At 43.8% G+C, this 16,143-nt stretch overlaps 1 protein-coding gene across 7 annotated transcripts in view; it reads right to left on the bottom strand.

The window, feature by feature from the left end:
• Positions 1-16,143, bottom strand: part of LOC131939525 (protein-methionine sulfoxide oxidase mical3a) — a 64,740-nt gene that overhangs the window by 21,188 nt on the left and 27,409 nt on the right. For 6 of the 7 annotated variants that reach the window (XM_059297868.1, XM_059297867.1, XM_059297864.1 and 3 more), the window contains exons 11-21: positions 11,932-11,980; positions 11,671-11,818; positions 8,212-8,342; positions 7,660-7,725; positions 6,346-6,561; positions 6,070-6,259; positions 4,930-5,012; positions 4,417-4,510; positions 2,746-2,962; positions 1,969-2,019; positions 70-254 (exon numbers count right to left, since the gene is read on the bottom strand). In XM_059297868.1, the coding sequence (XP_059153851.1) occupies positions 70-254; positions 1,969-2,019; positions 2,746-2,962; positions 4,417-4,510; positions 4,930-5,012; positions 6,070-6,259; positions 6,346-6,561; positions 7,660-7,725; positions 8,212-8,342; positions 11,671-11,818; positions 11,932-11,980 (1,430 nt within the window). The remainder of the gene's footprint in view (positions 1-69; positions 255-1,968; positions 2,020-2,745; positions 2,963-4,416; positions 4,511-4,929; positions 5,013-6,069; positions 6,260-6,345; positions 6,562-7,659; positions 7,726-8,211; positions 8,343-11,670; positions 11,819-11,931; positions 11,981-16,143) is intronic. The other variant, XM_059297870.1, reaches the window with a different exon arrangement.

Genomic DNA, 16,143 nt, shown 5'->3' with positions numbered 1-16,143 from the left:
TGACAACTCCCCACAGCTTATTTAGATATGTGATTTGAGCACTTACAAAGACAGTGCTGTATAGCCTACCCTCTATCTCTGTGGAAGAGCTATCCTCTGCCTCCAGCCTAGTGTACTCCATGTCTTCGGCTTCTGCCAGATTTTCTTTGGAGTGCTGTCTCTGCCAGCTACCATGCAGCTCAACAGCTTCTTCCAAGGTCAAATGTCGAGGTGACTCTACAGCATTTTCCCAAACATCATCTTCAGCACCTGACCTGCAGCAAACACATAATATTTAGACAACATCAAAACATCCACAACATTCAGACATCACAACATTCAGACATCACAACATTCAGACATCACAACATCCATGCCAAAATGTACAGACAAAAACATCCAGACATCACAACATCCATTGCACAATATACAGATATCATAACATTCAGACATCACAATATATACAAACATCACAACATCATCATGTGCTATAAGGTCAACACAATATTGTACAAGATACTCCATGTTAATTAGTCAAATCAGCACCATACAGTGCATGCTAACTGGTCACATTTTTACAACATACAGCATGCATTGGTCAAAGTATTACAAGATTCAAAATAGTTTTTTAAAAAGATATTTTAGTAAGAAAAACAAGAATCTCTTTCCTACATTTTTATCCCATTTAGTCAAGCCTCTGTACTAACTGCATCTATTTATTTTAACACATTAACACAATTTCTCTTATCTTTTGCTAAGCAAATTTGACAGTTTTTGGGGGACTTTGTGTAAGGGGTTGTCTATAAAAAATGTTGTAGCTGATTTTCACCCCTTCCATCATTAAAGCCAGCAACACATAAAAAATGTCCAGACTCTATTTCTATATGACAACTTGAGGGCCTTCTACTGTACATTGAACATCTTACAGATTTATTGGTACAAAATGTTCTAGGCCACGTTTTGTTTCTATTAACAAAATGTTTGTTAAATCTCACATTTTAGCATAGCAGCTAAGTTTTGGTTTATTCCAGCAACTTACTTGGCAGCCTACCAGTATCTTACTTGGCAGCCTACCAGTATCTTACTTGGCAGCCTACCAGTGTCTTACTTGGCAGCCTACCAGTATCTTACTTGGCAGCCTACCAGTATCTTACTTGGCAGCCTACCAGTATCTTACTTGGCAGCCTACCAGCAACTTACTTGGCAGCCTACCAGTATCTTACTTGGCAGCCTACCAGTATCTTACTTGGCAGCCTACCAGTATCTTACTTGGCAGCCTACCAGTATCTTACTTGGCAGCCTACCAGTATCTTACTTGGCAGCCTACCAGTATCTTACTTGGCAGCCTACCAGCAACTTACTTGGCAGCCTACCAGTATCTTACTTCAATTCTGTAATCCTCTGATACCTACAAAACTAATTGTGATTAGCATTTCTACTTAGCATAAATAATTTTTTTTTAATTATTGTTAAACCAATTTAAACATAAAATTGTAGATCTATTAGTTACACTTGGTTTGGGATTTCTAGTTTCTAATGATAGTTTTATTTCATAACACAAGCAAAGGTAAACAAATGGAGCAGGTGTAAGACACTTTTATCTAGCTCTTACTCAAAATTCTAATGCAAAATTACAAATAAACATCAATTAAGAAACCCTCATGATATTTTGTTTAAAAATTATCTTTTGTTTCAGTCTCATAGCTATCAAAAACTGTTCAAATGCAGAATGGTAGGTTAAGGTCAGGTAATTTATTAATTAATTTTTTAACCTAGTTCTTACCTTACGAGAACTTGCATTTTTATACTAGTGTTTTAATCTATGCCAGTTGTGAAATTAGGCTTTGCACTAAGTACTTTTCATCTTTCTAAACTTTTTGAATGTATTCAACAAGGGAGAAAAGTAGCTACAACTACTTGACAAAGGGAAACAATAGTCAACAAGGGGAAACAACTTTACTAGCATGCATCAAGCAGGTGAAACATTACCAGTTGGCCAGAATTTCAGCCATCTCTGACTCAGAAAGATAGTCAAGTTCACTGTGGACCAGTCAACACATTTAGAATAGCTTACAATCAGTACACGGATACAGACACAATTTGTGTTTTTAATGACAAGGGAACATGAAAATATTGGGTGTAATGGAAGAATTATAGATGCATTTGTGTAATAGAAAAATATGTAAGAGTCAGGAAATGATGAAGTGTGTGTATGGCTACCATGTATATACAGGATACATGTGTGGCTACCATTTAAATACAGGATACATGTGTGGCTACTGTGTAAATACAGGATACATGTGTGGCTACTGTGTATATACAGGAAACATGTGTGGCTACCATTTAAATACAGGATACATGTGTGGCTACTGTGTAAATACAGGATACATGTGTGGCTACTGTGTAAATACAGGATACATGTGTGGCTACCATGTAAATACAGGATACATGTGTGGCTACCATTTAAATACAGGATACATGTGTGGCTACCGTGTATATACAGGATACATGTGTGGCTACTGTGTAAATACAGGATACATGTGTGGCTACCATTTAAATACAGGATACATGTGTGGCTACCATTTAAATACAGGATACATGTGTGGCTACCGTGTATATACAGGATACATGTGTGGCTACTGTGTAAATACAGGATACATGTGTGGCTACCATGTAAATACAGGATACATGTGTGGCTACCATTTAAATACAGGATACATGTGTGGCTACCTGAACCAAGTGGTAAGGATAGAAAAATGGTCTCACTCAAATTGACAGTCCGAGTAGTCTGATTCAGAATCTGAGTACTCATCATCCAGCAGTGTGTCTGATGACATGGAGGCCCGCAAGTTGTGCTCAAACTGCTCTTCTTCAGATTCCTCCTCACAGCCATCAAATGAGATCTCAAACTCCACCCTCTCTGGCGTGTTCTTGGGACAGGCAGAACTTTCTTTTGGCATCAGCAGGGGGGTCAGCTCTGATGCTAAATGGGAAATAAACAGTTCAATCTACATCACTGGCTAGCCTCTAAACAACATATCTACATTACTGGCTAGCCTCTAAACAACATATCAACATCACTGGCTAGCCTCTAAACAACATATCAACATCACTGGCTAGCCTCTAAACAACATATCTACATTACTGGCTAGCCTCTAAACAACATATCTACATCACTGGCTAGCCTCTAAAGAACATATCTACATGGCTAGCCTCTAAACAACATATCTACATCACTGGCTAGCCTCTAAAGAACATATCTACATGGCTAGCCTCTAAACAACATATCTACATCACTGGCTAGCCTCTAAACAACATATCTACATCACTGGCTAGCCTCTAAAGAACATATCTACATCACTGGCTAGCCCCTAAAGAACATATCTACATGGCTAGCCTCTAAAGAACATATCTACATCACTGGCTAGCCCCTAAAGAACATATCTACATCACTGGCTAGCCTTGAAAGAACATATCTACATGGCTAGCCTCTAAACAACATATCTACATCACTGGCTAGCCCCTAAAGAACATATCTATATGGCTAGCCTCTAAAGAACATATCTACATCACTGGCTAGCCCCTAAAGAACATATCTACATCACTGGCTAGCCTTGAAAGAACATATCTACATGGCTAGCCTCTAAACAACATATCTACATCACTGGCTAGCCCCTAAAGAACATATCTACATGGCTAGCCTCTAAAGAACATATCTACATCACTGGCTAGCCCCTAAAGAACATATCTACATCACTGGCTAGCCTTGAAAGAACATATCTACATGGCTAGCCTCTAAACAACATATCTACATCACTGGCTAGCCCCTAAAGAACATATCTACATGGCTAGCCTCTAAAGAACATATCTACATCACTGGCTAGCCCCTAAAGAACATATCTACATCACTGGCTAGCCTCTAAACAACATATCTACATCACTGGCTAGCCTCTAAACAACATATCTACATCACTGGCTAGCCCCTAAAGAACATATCTACATCACTGGCTAGCCCCTAAAGAACATATCTACATCACTGGCTAGCCTCTAAAGAACATATCCACATCACTGGCTAGCCCCTAAAGAACATATCTACATCACTGGCTAGCCCCTAAAGAACATATCCACATCACTGGCTAGCCCCTAAAGAACATATCTACATCACTGGCTAGCCCCTAAAGAACATATCTACATCACTGGCTAGCCCCTAAAGAACATATCCACATCACTGGCTAGCCCCTAAAGAACATATCTACATCACTGGCTAGCCCCTAAAGAACATATCAACATCACTGGCTAGCCCCTAAAGAACATATCTACATCACTGGCTAGCCCCTAAAGAACATATCTACATCACTGGCTAGCCCCTGCATCACTAAAGAACATATCTACATCACTGGCTAGCCTCTAAAGAACATATCTACATCACCAACCTACCTGCAGTTTTTCTGGGCGACTTCTCAGCTGGGCCTTGTCCATTCTGACCAGCTGCAGCTGGTGCAGGGGTTACCACCAGCTCTGGTACATCATCCTGTAAAGCACACAGAAACAACTGTCCAGATATCATTTAGAACATACTTGGTTTGGTAAGCTTAAACTGACAGCTGGACACACCTATTAAGGCAACAAATAAATGCCATCAAAAAGACCTCTACAACAACCTTTTTAAATGACTACCAATAATAGGTCTCCATTTAAAGATGTCTCCAGACAAGCACCTTCTAAAAACTTACTTTCTAACAAAAGGCCCTTTTATTAAATACTATGACAAGAAGACCTGTGACAAAAGGGTTCCCATTTAAGCCCAATGACTTTTTGAATATTCATTTCAATAAAGATATGGTATAACTGAAAATACAAGATGCACAGCCTGACATAGAGTTATGGGAGCTAAGTTATAAATGATGAGACTCCCCAGAGTTCTTATAAAACTAGAAGTCACTGACAGACCTGGGACTCTTCAGTTAACCCTCTCTTCCTTGCTGGTCTGGTCCTCATCTCAGGTACAGCATGACGGTAGCAATAAAATTTGACTGCAGACAAAAAATTATTATAAATTATTTGGGACACAACCTCCCTTCCCCCCCCCCCTCCAGTTAACTGAAGTTACTGACCTGGTTTAGAGTCTCTATCACAAGCGTAGTTAGTTAAGCGGAGCCCCCCCCCCCAGTTAACTGAAGTTACTGACCTGGTTTAGAGTCTCTATCACAAGCGTAGTTAGTTAAGCGGAGCCCCCCCGCCCCAGTTAACTGAAGTTACTGACCTGGTTTAGAGTCTCTATCACAAGCGTAGTTAGTTAAGCGGAGCCCCCCCCCCCCCAGTTAACTGAAGTTACTGACCTGGTTTAGAGTCTCTATCACAAGCGTAGTTAGTTAAGCGGAGCCCCCCCGCCCCAGTTAACTGAAGTTACTGACCTGGTTTAGAGTCTCTATCACAAGCGTAGTTAGTTAAGCGGAGCCCCCCCCCTCCAGTTAACTGAAGTTACTGACCTGGTTTAGAGTCTCTATCACAAGCGTAGTTAGTTAAGCGGAGCCCCCCCCCCCAGTTAACTGAAGTTACTGACCTGGTTTAGAGTCTCTATCACAAGCGTAGTTAGTTAAGCGGAGCCCCCCCGCCCCAGTTAACTGAAGTTACTGACCTGGTTTAGAGTCTCTATCACAAGCGTAGTTAGTTAAGCGGAGCCCCCCCCCTCCAGTTAACTGAAGTTACTGACCTGGTTTAGAGTCTCTATCACAAGCGTAGTTAGTTAAGCGGAGCCCCCCCGCCCCAGTTAACTGAAGTTACTGACCTGGTTTAGAGTCTCTATCACAAGCGTAGTTAGTTAAGCGGAGCCCCCCCGCCCCAGTTAACTGAAGTTACTGACCTGGTTTAGAGTCTCTATCACAAGCGTAGTTAGTTAAGCGGAGCCCCCCCCCCCCCAGTTAACTGAAGTTACTGACCTGGTTTAGAGTCTCTATCACAAGCGTAGTTAGTTAAGCGGAGCCCCCCCGCCCCAGTTAACTGAAGTTACTGACCTGGTTTAGAGTCTCTATCACAAGCGTAGTTAGTTAAGCGGAGCCCCCCCCCCCCCAGTTAACTGAAGTTACTGACCTGGTTTAGAGTCTCTATCACAAGCGTAGTTAGTTAAGCGGAGCCCCACCCCACAGTGGTCACACTTGAGGCAGCCTCTGTGGAAGAACTCGCCCTCTGCACTCATGCGCTCCATGATGTAGACTCTCTTATGGCAGAATGAGCAGAACTCACTGGCAGCAGACGCAGCCAGCAGAGTTGGCTGACCTTTCTGAAAACATCGTCCCACCCAATTAAACATCAGCATCAACCAGTGGATACAAATCAAGTGCTTGGAAAAATAAAATCTAGACCTACCGTCCTACGAATGGGTTCAGGAGGAGGCTGGGCCTCAATGCTCTTGAACTTGGCCACCAGCAGATCAGCCATAGCAGTGACACTGACAGCCCCAGATCTCTCCTCCACTTTACTCACTTTAACACGTGGATCTTCAGCCTTGCGGTCAAGCTGCAGTCTGTTTGCTATCTCTTCCATAGGCAGCTTGTTGTACCTCGTCAACTCCACCTCTGCCTTCTATTGCAGTGAAGACAATACTTTCTCAAGCAAAACCTTACAGTGGTCAACATTTGGCTACAACCTACAGTGGTCAACATTTGGCTACAACCTACAGTGGTCAACATTTGGCTACAACCTACAGTGGTCAACATTTGGCTACAACCTACAGTGGTCAATATTTGGCTATAACCTACAGTGGTCAACATTTGGCTACAACCTACAGTGGTCAACATTTGGCTAAAGTCTATAGTGGTCAACATTTGGCTACAATCTACAGTGGTCAACATTTGGCTAAAGTCTATAGTGGTCAACATTTTGCTAAAGTCTATAGTGGTCAACATTTGGTTTCAACCTACAGTGGTCAACATTTGGCTACAACCTACAGTGGTCAACATTTGGCTACAATCTACAGTGGTCAACATTTGGCTAAAGTCTATAGTGGTCAACATTTTGCTAAAGTCTATAGTGGTCAACATTTTGCTACAACTTACAGTGGTCAACATTTGGTTTCAACCTACAGTGGTCAACATTTGGCTACAACCTACAGTGGTCAACATTTGGCTACAACCTACAGTGGTCAACATTTGGCTACAACCTACAGTGGTCAACATTTGGCTATAACCTACAGTGGTCAACATTTGGCTACAACCTACAGTGGTCAACATTTGGCTACAACCTACAGTGGTCAACATTTGGCTACAATCTACAGTGGTCAACATTTGGCTAAAGTCTATAGTGGTCAACATTTTGCTACAACTTACAGTGGTCAACATTTGGTTTCAACCTACAGTGGTCAACATTTGGCTACAACCTACAGTGGTCAACATTTGGTTTCAACCTACAGTGGTCAACATTTGGCTACAACCTACAGTGGTCAACATTTGGCTAAAGTCTATAGTGGTCAACATTTTGCTACAACTTACAGTGGTCAACATTTGGCTATAACCTACAGTGGTCAACATTTGGCTAAAGTCTATAGTGGTCAACATTTTGCTACAACTTACAGTGGTCAACATTTGGCTAAAGTCTATAGTGGTCAACATTTTGCTACAACTTACAGTGGTCAACATTTGGCTAAAGTCTATAGTGGTCAACATAAACAACTAAACTACCTACCTCTTGTCTTTCTTTAATCTTTTTAGAACTGAGTGGGAAACCTTCATTTTCTTCCTGTTCCTTTCTCTGTAACAAAGACAAGAAACATTGAAAGACATGACACATTGACTGAGACAAAGACATGACACATTGACTTGACTGAGACAAAGACAAGACACATTGACAAAGACAAAGACATGACACATTGACTTGACTGAGACAAAGACATGACACATTGACTTGACCGAGACAAAGACATGACACATTGACTGAGACAAAGACATGACACAGAATGAGACAAAGACATGACACATTGACTAAGACAAAGACATGACACATTGACTTGACTGAGACAAAGACATGACACATAGACTGAGACAAAGACATGACACATTGACTTGACTAAGACATGACACATAGACTGAGACAAAGACATGCCACACTGACTTGACTAAGACATGACACATTGACTAGTAATAAAAACTAGACAAGGGCAGAATTACTGATAGCTATTAATAAACCTGGGACAGCTGTCATTGTTGAGGTCATGAAGTGCTCCTACAAAATATTTACCTTCTTGGATTTGGCAATTTTGGCCAACCTCTGAATGAAGGATGTGCGTTTGTTGGGAGAGCGTGGAGATTTTGGCTGTTTGATGTCTCGAGTCAGGCTCTTTCGTTTAGCTTTCACAGGCAGTGGTATGGCTGGGTGAAGGAAATGTTAGCAATTACATTTCTGGTCTGATACATAATGGTCCATCAAGTGACAGTGATGGTCCATCAAGTGACAGTGATGGTACATCAAGTGACAGAGATGGTCCATCAAGTGACAGTGATGGTCCATCAAGTGACAGTGATGGTCCATCAAGTGACAGTGATGGTCCATCAAGTGACAGTGATGGTCCATCAAGTGACTTACATGATGGTCCATCAAGTGACAGTGATGGTCCATCAAGTGGCAGTGATGGTCCATCAAGTGACAGTGATGGTCCATCAAGTGACAGTGATGGTCCATCAAGTGACAGAAATGGTCCATCAAGTGACAGTGATGGTCCATCAAGTGACAGTGATGGTCCATCAAGTGACAGAGATGGTCCATCAAGTGACAGTGATGGTCCATCAAGTGACTTACTGATGGTCCATCAAGTGACAGTGATGGTCCATCAAGTGACAGTGATGGTCCATCAAGTGACAGTGATGGTCCATCAAGTGACAGAAATGGTCCATCAAGTGACAGTGATGGTCCATCAAGTGACAGTGATGGTCCATCAAGTGGCAGTGATGGTCCATCAAGTGACAGTGATGGTCCATCAAGTGACAGAAATGGTCCATCAAGTGACAGTGATGGTCCATCAAGTGACAGTGATGGTCCATCAAGTGACAGTGATGGTCCATCAAGTGACAGTGATGGTCCATCAAGTGACAGAAATGGTCCATCAAGTGACAGTGATGGTCCATCAAGTGACAGTGATGGTCCATCAAGTGGCAGTGATGGTCCATCAAGTGACAGTGATGGTCCATCAAGTGACAGAAATGGTCCATCAAGTGACAGTGATGGTCCATCAAGTGACAGTGATGGTCCATCAAGTGACAGTGATGGTCCATCAAGTGACTTACATGATGGTCCATCAAGTGACAGTGATGGTCCATCAAGTGACAGTGATGGTCCATCAAGTGACTTACATGATGGTCCATCAAGTGACAGTGATGGTCCATCAAGTGACAGTGATGGCCCATCAAGTGACAGTGATGGTCCATCAAGTGACAGAGATGGTCCATCAAGTGACAGTGATTGTCCATCAAGTGACAGTGATGGTCCATCAAGTGACAGTGATGGTCCATCAAGTGACAGTGATGGTCCATCAAGTGACTTACATGATGGTCCATCAAGTGACAGTGATGGTCCATCAAGTGACAGTGATGGTCCATAAGTGACAGTGATGGTCCATCAAGTGACAGTCATGGTCCATCAAGTGACAGAAATGGTCCATCAAGTGGCAGTGATGGTCCATCAAGTGACAGTGATGGTCCATCAAGTGACAGTGATGGTCCATCAAGTGACAGTGATGGTCCATCAAGTGACAGTGATGGTCCATCAAGTGACAGTGATGGTCCATCAAGTGGCAGTGATGGTCCATCAAGTGGCAGTGATGGTCCATCAAGTGACAGTGATGGTCCATCAAGTGACTTACTGATGGTCCATCAAGTGGCAGTGATGGTCCATCAAGTGACAGTGATGGTCCATCAAGTGACTTACTGATGGTCCATCAAGTGACAGTGATGGCCCATCAAGTGACAGAGATGGTCCATCAAGTGACAGTGATGGTCCATCAAGTGACAGTGATGGTCCATCAAGTGACAGAGATGGTCCATCAAGTGACAGTGATGGTCCATCAAGTGACAGTGATGGTCCATCAAGTGGCAGTGATGGTCCATCAAGTGACAGTGATGGTCCATCAAGTGACTTACTGATGGTCCATCAAGTGACAGTGATGGTCCATCAAGTGACAGAGATGGTCCATCAAGTGACAGTGATGGCCCATCAAGTGACAGAGATGGTCCATCAAGTGACAGTGATGGTCCATCAAGTGACAGTGATGGTCCATCAAGTGACAGTGATGGTCCATCAAGTGGCAGTGATGGTCCATCAAGTGACAGTGATGGTCCATCAAGTGACAGTGATGGTCCATCAAGTGGCAGTGATGGTCCATCAAGTGACAGTGATGGTCCATCAAGTGACTTACTGATGGTCCATCAAGTGGCAGTGATGGTCCATCAAGTGACAGTGATGGTCCATCAAGTGACAGTGATGGCCCATCAAGTGACAGAGATGGTCCATCAAGTGACAGTGATGGTCCATCAAGTGGCAGTGATGGTCCATCAAGTGACAGTGATGGTCCATCAAGTGACTTACTGATGGTCCATCAAGTGGCAGTGATGGTCCATCAAGTGACAGTGATGGTCCATCAAGTGACTTACTGATGGTCCATCAAGTGACAGTGATGGTCCATCAAGTGACAGTGATGGTCCATCAAGTGGCAGTGATGGTCCATCAAGTGACAGTGATGGTCCATCAAGTGACAGTGATGGTCCATCAAGTGACAGAGATGGTCCATCAAGTGACAGTGATGGTCCATCAAGTGACAGTGATGGTCCATCAAGTGGCAGTGATGGTCCATCAAGTGACAGAGATGGTCCATCAAGTGACAGTGATGGTCCATCAAGTGACTTACATGATGGTCCATCAAGTGACAGTGATGGTCCATCAAGTGGCAGTGATGGTCCATCAAGTGACTTACATGATGGTCCATCAAGTGACAGTGATGGTCCATCAAGTGGCAGTGATGGTCTATCAAGTGACAGAGATGGTCCATCGAGTGACAGTGATGGTCCATCAAGTGACAGTGATGGTCCATCAAGTGACAGTGATGGTCCATCAAGTGGCAGTGATGGTCCATCAAGTGACAGTGATGGTCTATTAAGTGACAGTGATGGTCCATCAAGTGACTTACATGATGGTCCATCAAGTGACAGTGATGGTCCATCAAGTGGCAGTGATGGTCCATCAAGTGACTTACATGATGGTCCATCAAGTGACAGTGATGGTCCATCAAGTGGCAGTGATGGTCTATCAAGTGACAGAGATGGTCCATCGAGTGACAGTGATGGTCCATCAAGTGACAGTGATGGTCCATCAAGTGACAGTGATGGTCCATCAAGTGACAGTGATGGTCCATCAAGTGACAGTGATGGTCCATCAAGTGACAGTGATGGTCCATCAAGTGACAGTGATGGTCCTTAAGTGACTTACTGATGGTCCATCAAGTGGCAGTGATGGTCCATCAAGTGACAGTGATGGTCCATCAAGTGACAGAGATGGTCCATCAAGTGACAGTGATGGTCCATCAAGTGACTTACATGATGGTCCATCTAGTGACAGTGATGGTCCATCAAGTGACAGTGATGGTCCATCAAGTGACAGAAATGGTCCATCAAGTGGCAGTGATGGTCCATCGAGTGACTTAGTACTTACATGATGGCAAAGGCTCGTGTTTGAAGAGCTCATAAAACTGAGACAAATAGGCGACCATGGTCAGCTTGTCTGGCACCTCATACTTGGCCATGTCTTCACCTGTCAACACAGGGGGAATCCCCAGCTCTTTCTCTGCCACATTAAATGCCTGGGGTGACAACACAAACAGCATTCAATGGCCTGGTCATATTTAACCAATAGATTGGCACCAAGATGTTTCAACTTATGCTACAATTGAAGGGGGTTTTGTGTAACACTTACCAGCTGGTTATTTGAAACAACATCACACTCCATCAACAAGGTGTTTTTTCTGGAGAATATAAATTGTAGTCACTTCAACAATTGCTCATTATCACAGGTGGGGTGAATTAAATTATGTGGGAACACAGTGGTAGTCTGGTCTAAAGGAATGGATGAGGGCACACAGTGCTAGCCCACTATGTACTTACATCATGTCTGGTCTAAAGGAATGGATGAGGGCACACAGTGCTAGCCCACTATGTACTTACATCATGTCTGGTCTAAAGGAATGGATGAGGGCACACAGTGCTAGCCCACTATGTACTTACATCATGTCTGGTCTAAAGGAATGGATGAGGGCACACAGTGCTAGCCCACTATGTACTTACATCATGTCTGGTCTAAAGGAATGGATGAGGGCACACAGTGCTAGCCCACTATGTACTTACATCATGTCTGGTCTAAAGGAATGGATGAGGGCACACAGTGCTAGCCCACTATGTACTTACATCATGTCTAAAGGAATGGATGAGGGCACACAGTGCTAGCCCACTATGTACTTACATCATGTCTGGTCTAAAGGAATGGATGAGGGCACACAGTGCTAGCCCACTATGTACTTACATCATGTCTGGTCTAAAGGAATGGATGAGGGCACACAGTGCTAGCCCACTATGTACTTACATCATGTCTAAAGGAATGGATGAGGGCACACAGTGCTAGCCCACTATGTACTTACATCATGTCTAAAGAAATGGATGAGGGCACACAGTGCTAGCCCACTATGTACTTACATCATGTCTGGTCTAAAGAAATGGATGAGGGCACACAGTGCTAGCCCACTATGTACTTACATCATGTCTGGTCTAAAGAAATGGATGAGGGCACACAGTGCTAGCCCACTATGTACTTACATCATGTCTGGTCTAAAGGAATGGATGAGGGCACACAGTGCTAGCCCACTATGTACTTACATCATGTCTGGTCTAAAGGAATGGATGAGGGCACACAGTGCTAGCCCACTATGTACTTACATCATGTCTGGTCTAAAGGAATGGATGAGGGCACACAGTGCTAGCCCACTATGTACTTACATCATGTCTGGTCTAAAGAAATGGATGAGGGCACACAGTGCTAGCCCACTATGTACTTACATCATGTCTGGTCTAAAGAAATGGATGAGGGCACACAGTGCTAGCCCACTATGTACTTACATCATGTCTGGTCTAAAGGAATGGATGAGGGCACACAGTGCTAGCCCACTATGTACTTACATCATGTCTAAAGGAATGGATGAGGGCACACAGTGCTAGCCCACTATGTACTTACATCATGTCTAAAGGAATGGATGAGGGCACACAGTGCTAGCCCACTATGTACTTACATCATGTCTGGTCTAAAGGAATGGATGAGGGCACACAGTGCTAGCCCACTATGTACTTACATCATGTCTAAAGAAATGGATGAGGGCACACAGTGCTAGCCCACTATGTACTTACATCATGTCTGGTCTAAAGAAATGGATGAGGGCACACAGTGCTAGCCCACTATGTACTTACATCATGTCTAAAGGAATGGATGAGGGCACACAGTGCTAGCCCACTATGTACTTACATCATGTCTGGTCTAAAGGAATGGATGAGGGCACACAGTGCTAGCCCACTATGTACTTACATCATGTCTGGTCTAAAGGAATGGATGAGGGCACACAGTGCTAGCCCACTATGTACTTACATCATGTCTAAAGAAATGGATGAGGGCACACAGTGCTAGCCCACTATGTACTTACATCATGTCTGGTCTAAAGGAATGGATGAGGGCACACAGTGCTAGCCCACTATGTACTTACATCATGTCTGGTCTAAAGAAATGGATGAGGGCACACAGTGCTAGCCCACTATGTACTTACATCATGTCTGGTCTAAAGGAATGGATGAGGGCACACAGTGCTAGCCCACTATGTACTTACATCATGTCTAAAGAAATGGATGAGGGCACACAGTGCTAGCCCACTATGTACTTACATCATGTCTGGTCTAAAGAAATGGATGAGGGCACACAGTGCTAGCCCACTATGTACTTACATCATGTCTGGTCTAAAGGAATGGATGAGGGCACACAGTGCTAGCCCACTATGTACTTACATCATGTCTGGTCTAAAGGAATGGATGAGGGCACACAGTGCTAGCCCACTATGTACTTACATCATGTCTGGTCTAAAGGAATGGATGAGGGCACACAGTGCTAGCCCACTATGTACTTACATCATGTCTGGTCTAAAGGAATGGATGAGGGCACACAGTGCTAGCCCACTATGTACTTACATCATGTCTGGTCTAAAGAAATGGATGAGGGCACACAGTGCTAGCCCACTATGTACTTACATCATGTCTGGTCTAAAGGAATGGATGAGGGCACACAGTGCTAGCCCACTATGTACTTACATCATGTCTAAAGAAATGGATGAGGGCACACAGTGCTAGCCCACTATGTACTTACATCATGTCTGGTCTAAAGAAATGGATGAGGGCACACAGTGCTAGCCCACTATGTACTTACATCATGTCTGGTCTAAAGAAATGGATGAGGGCACACAGTGCTAGCCCACTATGTACTTACATCATGTCTGGTCTAAAGGAATGGATGAGGGCACACAGTGCTAGCCCACTATGTACTTACATCATGTCTGGTCTAAAGGAATGGATGAGGGCACACAGTGCTAGCCCACTATGTACTTACATCATGTCTGGTCTAAAGGAATGGATGAGGGCACACAGTGCTAGCCCACTATGTACTTACATCATGTCTGGTCTAAAGGAATGGATGAGGGCACACAGTGCTAGCCCACTATGTACTTACATCATGTCTAAAGGAATGGATGAGGGCACACAGTGCTAGCCCACTATGTACTTACATCATGTCTGGTCTAAAGGAATGGATGAGGGCACACAGTGCTAGCCCACTATGTACTTACATCATGTCTAAAGAAATGGATGAGGGCACACAGTGCTAGCCCACTATGTACTTACATCATGTCTAAAGGAATGGATGAGGGCACACAGTGCTAGCCCACTATGTACTTACATCATGTCTGGTCTAAAGGAATGGATGAGGGCACACAGTGCTAGCCCACTATGTACTTACATCATGTCTGGTCTAAAGGAATGGATGAGGGCACACAGTGCTAGCCCACTATGTACTTACATCATGTCTAAAGAAATGGATGAGGGCACACAGTGCTAGCCCACTATGTACTTACATTATGTCTGGTCTAAAGGAATGGATGAGGGCACACAGTGCTAGCCCACTATGTACTTACATCATGTCTGGTCTAAAGGAATGGATGAGGGCACACAGTGCTAGCCCACTATGTACTTACATCATGTCTGGTCTAAAGGAATGGATGAGGGCACACAGTGCTAGCCCACTATGTACTTACATCATGTCTAAAGGAATGGATAAGGGCACAAAGTGCTAGCCCACTATGTACTTACATCATGTCTGGTCTAAAGGAATGGATGAGGGCACACAGTGCTAGCCCACTATGTACTTACATCATGTCTGGTCTAAAGAAATGGATGAGGGCACACAGTGCTAGCCCACTATGTACTTACATCATGTCTGGTCTAAAGGAATGGATGAGGGCACACAGTGCTAGCCCACTATGTACTTACATCATGTCTAAAGAAATGGATGAGGGCACACAGTGCTAGCCCACTATGTACTTACATCATGTCTGGTCTAAAGAAATGGATGAGGGCACACAGTGCTAGCCCACTATGTACTTACATCATGTCTGGTCTAAAGAAATGGATGAGGGCACACAGTGCTAGCCCACTATGTACTTACATCATGTCTGGTCTAAAGGAATGGATGAGGGCACACAGTGCTAGCCCACTATGTACTTACATCATGTCTGGTCTAAAGGAATGGATGAGGGCACACAGTGCTAGCCCACTATGTACTTACATCATGTCTGGTCTAAAGGAATGGATGAGGGCACACAGTGCTAGCCCACTATGTACTTACATCATGTCTGGTCTAAAGGAATGGATGAGGGCACACAGTGCTAGCCCACTATGTACTTACATCATGTCTAAAGGAATGGATGAGGGCACACAGTGCTAGCCCACTATGTACTTACATCATGTCTGGTCTAAAGGAATGGATGAGGGCACACAGTGCTAGCCCACTATGTACTTACATCATGTCTAAAGAAATGGATGAGGGCAC

Source organism: Physella acuta, unplaced genomic scaffold, assembly GCF_028476545.2.
Source record: "Physella acuta isolate Inbredline_101_S28 unplaced genomic scaffold, ASM2847654v3 ptg000283l, whole genome shotgun sequence".
Taxonomy (NCBI): domain Eukaryota; kingdom Metazoa; phylum Mollusca; class Gastropoda; family Physidae; genus Physella; species Physella acuta.
This window is presented reverse-complemented; position numbering and strand designations above follow the sequence as displayed.